This window comes from Scyliorhinus canicula, chromosome 17 (genome assembly GCF_902713615.1).
Source record: "Scyliorhinus canicula chromosome 17, sScyCan1.1, whole genome shotgun sequence".
Classification (NCBI taxonomy): domain Eukaryota; kingdom Metazoa; phylum Chordata; class Chondrichthyes; order Carcharhiniformes; family Scyliorhinidae; genus Scyliorhinus; species Scyliorhinus canicula.
Window position 1 is genome coordinate 117,709,591 of NC_052162.1, and position 10,578 is coordinate 117,720,168.

Consider the following 10,578-nt stretch of genomic DNA (forward strand, 5'->3'; position numbering starts at 1 on the left):
ACCTGTGTGAATTCGCTGATGTCTCCAGAGGCTGGATGAATCACTGAATTCTTTTCCACACTTTAAGCAGCTGAATGGCCTCGTCCCGGCATGAATGCGTCGATGCGTTTCCAGTGCAGATGGGTACCTAAATCCCTTCCCACAGTCCCCACATTTCCACCGTTTCTCCATGGTGTGGGTGTCTCTGAAGGCTAGACAATCAGTTGAAGCCTTACACAGGACAGTATCTCCCCCTGTGAATGGTGCAATGTGTTTTCAGGCTGTGTAACCGATTAAAGCTCCTTCCACAGTCAGTGCACGAGGACAGCCTCACTCAGGTATGTTTGTGCGTCTCGATGCTTTCCCACTCACACTGATGGTTAAAGCATTCTGAAGTAAACAGAACAATCATTTGTCCGTCTTATTTAATGACCGATAATATTCAGCACCCAATGAATTGAGTGACAGTCAGATTTTGATGTGAATTTGGGTTTGAGATTTCTGTCTGTAAATCCTCATCTTCGGATATCCTGTAAAAGGAGGTTACAAAAAGTTATCACTGTCAGTACAGGATAGAAATTCAGAACAGATTATTCTAGTTCCTAGAGAACATTCTTTCCTCTCTCATTCCCCAAAAGCTGTAAATCTCCATCCCACACACTCTCCCTCCCTTCTCACTCTGCTGTATCTAATATTCATTCTGCTGAAGGTGCTGATTCAGGCTGATTGACAGGTCCATGCTCGCTGCTTCCTGTCCTGGACACAGAGACATGCAAATCTTCATGCAGGCTGCCAGACAGATATGTGTGTTTAATGTATAGCAAAATAGAAAATCTCAGCAGGTCTGACAGAAAAGGGAACTGATGTTTCGAGTCTCGATGACTTTTTCTCAAAGTTAGAGAGAGCTGGAAATGGGGTCAGATTTATACTGTTGTTGGTGGCGATAGGTGGAGACAGACGAACCTCGACATCGAAAGATGTGAAGATTAGTTGGATTGCCCATGATAAATTGCGCCTTCGTTGCCAAAAAGGTTAGCTGGGGTTATGGGGATAGGATGGGAAGCTGCTCCATGATGTCCCCCTCCCCCTTGTCCGGCACTGCGCATGTCCAAGAACGAGGGGAAAGTGCGTGTGTGCAGGGCTAGCCCACCCTCCTTGACCTGCCTGATGAGGTGTTGACCAATGGGAAATCGAGTGGGCCAGCCAATCAGAGCGTGGGATTTGTGTGAATGGATATTGAGCTTCACACAGACTGAAACCTCCTCCAGTCTCCAACATCTGTCAGTAAAACACTTTTATAGAACAGTACAGCACAGAACAGGCCCTTCGGCCCTCGATGTTGTGCCGAGCAATGATCACCCTACTCAAACCCACGTATCCACCCTATACCCGTAACCCAACAACCCCCCCTTAACCTTACTTTATAGGACACTACGGGCAATTTAGCATAGCCAATCCACCTTTTCTCCCCCTTTCCATTTCTTTTCTCATTCTGACCTTCAATTGGTCACTTGCAGCAACTGAAGGGAAAGGAAGTGAAGCCAGGGAGGGTGCAGGCTCTGGAAAGCTTGGCCCAGGTCTCTCTCTTTTTTAATATAAAACATTTTATTGAGGTATTTGTGATTTTGTAACAATAACAGAAGAAACAGTGTACATACAAATATAAACATAGTGCAAAGGCCGTCTTCCTCCTCACAGGTCCCACCTTTCTTACACACTAATCTAAGCTAAAACGCTTCCCCCCAACTCTTTCTCTGCCGATGGTTAATTTTCTCTGAAGAAGTTGACGAACGGCTGCCACCTCTGGACGAACCCTGACATTGACCCTCTCAGGGCGAACTTGATTTTCTCCAGACAGAGAAAGCCAGCCATGTCAGTGAGCCAGGTCTCTGACGTCGGGGCTTTGAGTCCCTCCAAGATAATAGTATCCGTCTCCGGGCTACCAGAGAGGCAAAGGCCAGAACATCTTCTTTCTCCTCCTGCACTCCCGGATTCTCCGACACTCTGAAAATCAGCACCTCTAGACTTGGTGCCACCTTTGTTTTTAACACCGGGGACATGACGTCTGCAAACCCCTGCCAGAATCCCCTAAGCTTCGGGCATGCCCAGAACATATGGACATGGTTCGCTGGTCCTGCCGCACACCTTGCGCACCCATCTTCTATCCCAAAGAATCTGTTCATCCGGGCCACTATCATGTGAGCCCGGTGAATGACCTTGAATTGTATCAGGCTGAGCCTGGCACATGATGTGGACGCGTTGACTCTACTCAACGCATCTGCCCAGAGACCATCCTCTATCTCTCCTCCTAACGCCTCTTCCCATTTGTGTTTCAGCTCCTCGATCTGCATTTCCTCTGACCCCATAAATTCCTTGTAAATGTCCAAAACCCTCCCCTCTCCCACCCATACTCTGGAAACGACCCTGTCCTGCATCCTCCTTGGTGGAAGGATCGGGAAGGTTGAGACCTGCCTGCGTAGGAAGTCCCGCGCCTGCAGGTACCTGAACTCATTCCCTCAACCCTCTGGGGGCATCATGATCACATTCAACAGTCTTCTAATGTTGGCCGCCAACAGCCTGTCCTTAACAAATCCCGCCTGGTCCTCCCTAATCACATCCGGAATGCAGTCTTTGATCCTTGAGGACAAGATTTTGGCCTACAGTTTGGCGTCAACAATTAATAAGGAGATCGATCTGTAGGACCCGCATAGCTCCGGGTCCTTCTCCCGCTTCAGGATCAGTGAGATAGTGGCTGTGCCATCATCGGAGGAAGTCCCCATCGCTCCCTTGCCTCATTAAATGTCCTCATCAGCAGCGACCCCAGCTTCCCAGAGAACCTTTTGTAAAACTCAACTGGGTACCCGTCCGGTCCTGGGGCTTTACCCGACTGCATGGCCTTCAGCCCTTCTGCTATTTCTTCAATCCAGATTGGGGCCCCCAGTCCTTCCTCCACCTTCAGGAACCTCAGCCCCCCCTAAGAATTGCCTCATCCCTTCCGGCCCAGCGGGGGGTTCCGACTCATATCGCCTGCTATAAAACTCCTTGAACGCCCTGTTAACCCCTGCTGAATCTCCGACCAAGTTCCGGTCTCTGTCCTTCATTTTCCCAATCTCCCTGGCTGCCTCCCTCTTTCTGAGCTGCTACGCAAGCATTCTGCTGGCCGTCTCTCCATATTCATATATCGCCGCCTCGCCTTCCTCTGCTGCTCCACCACATTCCCTGTAGTTAGCAAGCCAAACTCCACCTGTAGCCTCCGTTGTTTCCTTAAATGCCCTGCCTCTGGGGTCTCCGCCCATCTCCTGTCGACCTGAAGTATTTCCCCTATCAGTCGATCCATCTCTGCTCTAGCTACCTTCTCCTTGTGGGCCCATATCAAAATCAGCTTCCCTCTGACTACCGCCTTCAGTGCCTCCCAGACCGTTGCTGCCGAGACTTCCCCCATGTCATTAACTTCCAGATAGTTCTGGATGCATGTCATCACCCGCCCACACACCTCCTCATCCGCTAACAATCCGACATCCAATCTCCAATGTGGGCGCTGGCCACACTCCTTGCTCACCTGTAAGTCCAGCCAGTGCGGGGCATGATCCGAGACCGTGATCACTGAGTACTCAGTGTCTACTATCCCCTTAGCCCTCTTCAAAATGAAAAAGTTGATTCGGGAATACACTTTATGTGTAGAAAGTGAACTTCTTCACTCTCGGCCACCCAAATCTCCATGGGTCCACTCTCCCCATCTGCTCCATAAACCCCTCGAGCTCCTTTGCCATTGCTGGCACCCTACCTGTCATTGAGCTCGACCGGTCTATCCTTGGGTCAATGACTGTGTTGAAGTCCCCCCCAATGACCCGATTATGCAAGTCCAGGTCCGGGATCTTCTCCAACATCCTCCTTATAAACTCCACATCATCCTAGTTTGGCGCGTAGACATTCACGAGTACCACCGGCAGCCCTTCCAGCTTCCCATTAACCATGATGTACCGACCTCCCACATCCGCAACTATTCTTCCCGCCTCGAATGACACTCGCTTATTAATCTGGATCACGACACCTCTAGTCTTACAGTCCAGCCCCGAATGAAATACCTGCCCGCCCCACCCCTTCCTTAGTCTAGCCTGATTGATTACCCTAAGATGCGTCTCCTGTAACATTGCCACATCCGCCTTCAATCCCTTCAAGTGCGCGAACACATGTGCCCTCTTAACAGGCCCATTTAGCCCTCTAACGTTCCACATGATCAGACTGGTCGAGGCCCCCCCAACAGTCCCCCCTCCTGCCGCCGATCAGACATCACCTTTCTTAGGCCAGGGTCCAGCTTTCACCCCGTGCACCCATAGGCCCGCCCCCAGGCAGCCTCCGTCTGCAACCTCCCTTTTGTCCCCCCAGCAACAGTCCCTCCCTCGTCAGCAGAGCAAGTCCCCCCCCCCCCCCCACAGTAACAGCACAGTAAAAACAGTCCCCTTCAACAAGCATAAATTCTGCTCACCCCCCACTGCGCTTCCGTGAGCCAGCCTGCCCAGCTAGCTGGGTAGCACCAGCACATGGCGACAAACATTTTCCCACCTATTGTTCCCCCCCCCCCCCCCCCCCCCCCTTCCCCTGCTCGGACACACATATGCAAGAGAAAAACCATTCCCAGCCCAGTTAACCGAAAGAAACAAAAAGACAAGAAAGACCTCACACTGAAAATTCACACCTCCATCCCAACCAGTACAAATGCTAATTTTAATTTACAAAAATACGCGGCGGCTCCAGGATCGATACAGAAGGCATCACCAATCTAGTGCAAAAACAAAAGGGATATTTAACGCGAACACTGCAGCAAAGTTCAAACACCTCAGTCCCCTGCCAGCCCTTTGCCAATGACATTCATGTCCCGCAGAATTGCGCAACTCTACAAGATCTTGACGTGACGTTTATTGAGACTTGTGTCTGCAAATCATCTGCTTCCACTACCCTGCAAAAGGAGTTCACAAATGTTATCACTGTCAGTACAGGATAGAAATTCCAAACAGACAATTCTATTTCCTATGGAACTTTCTTTCTTCTTTCGTTCCCCAAAAGCTGACCATCTCCATCCCAAAAACTCATCCCGCCCCATTCAGTTCTCACTCTGCTGCAGCTCGTATACACCCTCCCAATTCTCCTCAATGTGCTAATTCATACTGATCAACAGATCCATGCCTACGGAAAATTTAATGCAATGCACAATACTGAATTACGTGACACAAGAGTGAGGAGAGCAAGAACCTTCTTTGGACAGAACATAATCATGCCTCGGAACTTACTGCCGAAGGTTAAAAATGTGAAGATGATCAATGAGTTTCAAGTGAAATTGGATAGATGATTGAAGGAAATATACTGCAGGGAAATGGGGATATAGAGGGTGAATGGGACTGACTGGGTTGCTCCCCTTTGGTATAGATGCGAGTTACCAAAGGGACTCCTATGTCTAAATGCCTCTATGCTTGGAAATAAATTGAAAGGTAGAATGAGAAACAGAATGGAAAGGAGTAAAGAATGGCTAGCACAGTGATTGGTGCTGCTGCCTGACAATGCCAGGTTCCCAGGTTCAATTCCAGCCTTGTGTGACACAGTCCAAAGATGTGTCAGTTAGGTCGATTGGCCATGCTAAATTGTCCCTTAATGTCCAAAGGCTAGGAGGAGTTACGGGGATTGGGTGGGGTTTCAGAGGGTCGGTGCAGATGTGATGGGCCAAATGGCCTCCTTCTGCACAAAGGGATTCTATGATTAAAAATACAGCACATTCCTAAAGAACAAAATAAAGCTACGAGGAGAACCATGAATAAAAAGTACAATATAACACACATCAATGTCCCAAGGTAGCAAAATGTCCATTTAAATATCAGCCATCTCCTGGGGAAACATTGATTTCCTCCCAGATGTTTCACAGAGGAGGAAGTTTCAGCCTCCAGCTCATTGAAACGTCACAATGGAGCACTACCTGAAACAGCCAATAGGAATCACTCTGTTCCTCGGTGACGTCTCCGGGTTCCAGTGCCCTGGCCCGGCTCGCGGACACGAGAGCCCCGCCCCCACCCGTTGTTACCTTTCCCTGGACATCTCCACGAGACTAGGCTTCCAGGCAACCAGCTGACGGCCAGAGCGAGAAGCCGCACGGGTCTGCGCATGTCTAAGGGAGAGGCGTTGCGCATGCGGGAGAGAACGCCCGCCCCCTGACCTTTCTGCTGAGGTATTGACCAATGGGAAGAGAGGGGTACCGGAAGGATTCTTGCCCAACAGCCAATCAGAGCATGGGTTCTGTGTAATTCAAGGTTGAAGTTCAGATAGACGGAAACTTCATCCTGTCTCCAACATCTGGGAGTAAAACACTTTCTTTTCTCCCCTTTCCATTTCTTTTCTCATTCTCACCTTTAATTTGTGACTGGCAGCAACTGAAGGGAAAGGAAGTGAATCCAGGGAGGGTGCAGACTCGGCAAAGCTTGGCCCAGGTCTCTCTCTTAAAGACATTGACATCCTTTGCTCCCTCAGCTTGACACATTTATTTGTCTGGCTTAAAGGATGGTCTCTTTCCCAATGTTCACAATTAAAGGGCTGGTTTCCCCAGGAGATGGCTGACATTTAATATAGACAGAGAGATATAGAACATAGAACAGTACAGCACAGAACAGGCCCTTCAGCCCTCAATGTTGTGCCGAGCCATGATCACCCTACTCAAAACCCACGTATCCACCCTATACCCGTAACCCAACAACCCCCCCCTTTTTTAACCTTACTTTTTTTATTAGGCCACTACGGGCAATTTAGCATGGCCAATCCACCTAACCCGCACATCTTTGGACTGTGGGAGGAAACCGGAGCACCCGGAGGAAACCCACGCACACAGGGGGAGGATGTGCAGACTCCACACAGACAGTGACCCAGCCGGTATGTGATGTTGATATATGGTACACATTCGTAGAATCCCTAAAGTGCAGAAGGGGGACATTCAGTCAATCAAGTTTGCACTGTCCCTCCCAAAGAGCACCCTACCGAGGCCCAGTCCCCCACCCACTCCCCATAACCCCATATAACCATTGGACACTAAGGGGCAATTTAGTATGGCCGATCCTGCACATCTTTGGATATATGAGATATATTATTTATGGTTATGGATAATGTACATTTATTAGTATTTCTAGTCTTATAATATAGTATTGTAACTTATTTATTTCCAGTCATAGATTCATTACAGTACAGCTCAAATTTGTTTGTTATGTAACCCTGCAAGTGCATTTCCTTGCAGTGCACATGCAATTTTATTTTGAAATTATTGATCATCTCTAAATGTTTCTCTCATAGGCAGCAAGTTCAAAGTCAAATAAATCGCTGCCTAAGTAGATATATTTCTCACAAATCCCTGTACCTTCAGCAACTTAAACAGGACTCAGTGGCCATGAATCTGTCAATCAGTTTGAATCAGCACCTTCAAGAGAATTGGGAGGATGAATATTGGATACAGCAGAGTGAGAATGGAGGGATTATGTGGGACGGAGATTTTACAGCTTTTGGGGAATGAGAGGAAAGAATGTTCCATAGAAACTTGAATTGTCTGTTGTGAATTTCTATCCTTTACTGACTGTGATGACTTTTGTAAACTCCTTTCACAGTTTACTAGAAGTTGGATATTACGCAGACCCAATTCTCCAAACAAATGTCACATGAGTGTATGACAGAGTCACTTGATTCATCAGGCCCTGAATATCTTCAGCCTTTGAATCTAGAAGGAGAGAAGTTTGTCTGTTCTGTCTGCTGACTGTGGAAAGAGCTTTCGCCAGTTACACAAGCTGAAATATCATCACACCATTTAGTGGGGAGAGACCATACCCATGTTTCTGTGTGGACAAGGCTTCAACTGAATGTGAAACTTGAAAAATCACAAGGATACATGCACCATGGAGAAACCGTGGAAATGTGGTGATTGTGGGAAGGGATTTCGTGCTCCCTCTGATCTAGAGATTCATCGACGCAGCCACACTGGGGAGAGGCCGTTCATCTGCTCTGTGTGTGCGAAGGGGTTCAGTAAGTCATCTGTCTTGCAGACACACCAGCGAGTTCACAGCAGAGAGCGGCCATTCACCTGCCTTGACTGTGGGAAAGGATTCACTCATTCATGGAACCTGCAGACACACCAGCGAGTTCACACTGGCGAGAGGCCATTCACCTGTTCTGAGTGTGGGAAGGGCTTCAGTCGGTTGTCCAGCCTGCAGGTACACCGGCGAGTTCACTCCGGGGAGAGGCTGTTCTCCTGTTCTGCATGTGGGAAGGGATTCACTGATCCATCCAACCTGTGGAAGCACCAGCGAGTTCACACAGGGGAGAAGCCTTTCACCTGCTCCAAGTGTGGGAAGGGATTCTGTGATTCATCACATCTGCTGGCACACCAGCGAGTTCACACTGGCGAGAGGCCATTCATTTGCTCTCAGTGTGGGAAGGGATTCACTCAGTTCTCAAACCTACTGACACATCGGCGACTTCACACCGGGGAGAGGCCATTCACCTGCCTGGAGTGCGGGAAGGGATTCACTCAGTTAATATGCCTGCAGAAACACCAACGAGTTCACAAGTGATTACAGGTGTTCGATTATAATGTTAATCACGTCCAGGACTGAACCATGTTCATTCTGACAGTTAGTGAATAGGGAGAGTCAGAGGGTTTCTTTCAGCTGGACTGATCAGTCTCACAACTTTGCTTCAACTGGTCTGATGTTCTTTGCAATTTGCAGCAAAAAGTAGCGTCATGTGTCACATGGATCCCCGAATCAAGAGATATTTTGAAGACAGAATATATTGACTGTACTTTTATGTTTGGAACTTCCCATTGTGCCACATTGGCATGGAAATGGGCTGTGGGGATTCGGAAGGTTCTTTTGTTTAATTTTTCTGAGTGTTTCTCACAGCAGATTGTTGCAGATTTGGTCCTGTGTAATTTATAGTTCATTTGGAGTTTGTGCGAGAGTAGACGAGGCTGGATGATTTTCCTAGCTTGGAGCTCGAAACCTTTGATGGTCCCCACAATGAAAGACAGTGAGCCGAAGGCGGTCAGCTTGAACGGTGAGCTTGGAAAGAGGTGTGAAGCAGCTGCAGGATCCGACAGGGGAAGCAGTCAGTCTGTCCAAGAAGGCAGTGGAATATATGTAATAGAGGGGAGGCAGTGGCATATTGGTATTGTCACTGGACTGGTAATCCAGAGGCCCAGATAATGCCCTGGGGACTCGGATTCAAATCCACAGCAGATAAGCAAATTTGATTGCAATAAAAAAAAGTGTGGAATTAAAAGTCGAATGATGACCATGAAATCATTGTCAGTTGCTGTAAAAACCCCACCTGGTTTACTAATGTCCTTCAGGGAAGGAAATCTGCCGTCCTTACATGTGAATCCATACCCACAGCAATGTGATTGACTCGTAAAATGTCCTCTGAAATGACCCAGAAAGCCACTCAGTTCAAGGGTAATTAGGGATGAGCAATAAATGCTGGCATAGCCAGTGATGCCCAATCCTATGATTGAATAAAGGTAAACATACAAACTAGGAGTTTGGCCACTGGAGTCTGTTCCACCATTCATCTGATCTGATTTTAAACTCAACTCCACATTCCTGCTGCTCCTGTTCGTCCCCTTGCTTATCAAGAATTTATCCAGCTCTGCCTTCAAAATATTCAAAGACTCTGCTTCTACTGCCCTTTAAGGAAAAAGTTCCAAAGACTCACAACCCTCTGAGAGAGAAAAAGATTCTCCTCATCTCTGTCTTAAATGAGCGATAACTTATTTTTAAACAGTCCACATCCACCGATGAAAACCCCTCAGGATCAATGTTTGATCAACTCACCTCTTACTTTTCTAGATTCCAGTGGATACAATCGTAACCTGTCCAACCTTTCCTCATGAGATAACCCATCAATTCTTTGTCGTAGTTCAGTAAACCTTCTCTGAATTGCTTGTAAACCATTTACATCTTTCCTTAAATAAGGAGACCGATATTGTACACAGTGCTCCAGATGTGGTCTCACCAGTGTCCTGTATAACTGAAGCATAACCTCCCTACTCTTGTAATCCAGTCTCCTCGCAATAAAGAACAATATTCTGTTAGCTTTCCTAATTACTTCGAATCTTCACAGCAAGAAAATGTATTTAAATGTGTATTTATTTCAGGAGAAGTTATGGCGTTTTATTGTTCAATACATAATTGGAAATATTTTAATGCACCAGGTGATCTTCAAGCTGGTGCCATTGGGTGGAGTGAAGGGAAAATGTTTTTTAAAAATAATTTAAATGTTGCATTGTGAAGCGATGGTATTATCAGGAAAACTCTTTTAAAGGTTACATTTTTAAACTTTGGAGTGATTTTGTGAGAAACCCGTCTTTGATAGAACTTGAGTGGGGGACATTCTCCCTCCTGAAGCGAGATTAACCCGAGGCTGGGAAGGTGGCGTTCTTCATAAAGCGCAGGTCAATAAACCCATCAACATGGGTCCAGTGGACAGCGAAGAGAAACTTTGTATATCCAAGTTAACAAAGAACCGCTGTTGCCAGGCTAATGACTCTTCCTGATTGGTTAACAAACACCAGGCCTGAGA

The 10,578-nt window shown here is 47.4% G+C and overlaps 1 protein-coding gene and 1 long non-coding RNA gene across 4 annotated transcripts; one reads left to right on the forward strand and one right to left on the reverse strand.

The window, feature by feature from the left end:
• Positions 1-389: 389 nt before the first annotated feature.
• On the reverse strand, positions 390-6,132 carry LOC119951386. Its single transcript, XR_005457603.1, has 2 exons — positions 5,945-6,132; positions 390-509 (listed from the first exon to the last, which is right to left on the reverse strand). It is a non-coding gene; the product is annotated as an uncharacterized LOC119951386 (long non-coding RNA).
• LOC119951375 (zinc finger protein 239-like) lies at positions 1,250-10,090 on the forward strand. Of its 3 annotated transcripts, none has more exons than XM_038774522.1 (2): positions 1,250-1,259; positions 7,611-10,090. In XM_038774522.1, the coding sequence occupies exon 2, from the start codon at positions 7,896-7,898 to the stop codon at positions 8,568-8,570; it is 675 nt and encodes a 224-aa protein (XP_038630450.1). In that variant the 5' UTR covers positions 1,250-1,259; positions 7,611-7,895; the 3' UTR covers positions 8,571-10,090. The 3 variants fall into 3 exon arrangements, 2 of the variants coding, with proteins under 2 accessions (XP_038630450.1, XP_038630449.1); XR_005457600.1 differs by lacking the exon at positions 1,250-1,259 and adding an exon at positions 6,832-6,888 and having other exon boundaries at positions 7,303-10,090; XM_038774521.1 differs by lacking the exon at positions 1,250-1,259 and adding an exon at positions 6,862-6,888.
• Positions 10,091-10,578: the final 488 nt, after the last annotated feature.

Excerpts from the sequence above, each read along its gene's own strand:
- LOC119951375 (XM_038774522.1), top strand. The coding sequence starts at position 7,896 with ATGGAGAAACCGTGGAAATGTGGTGATTGTGGGAAGGGATTTCGTGCT.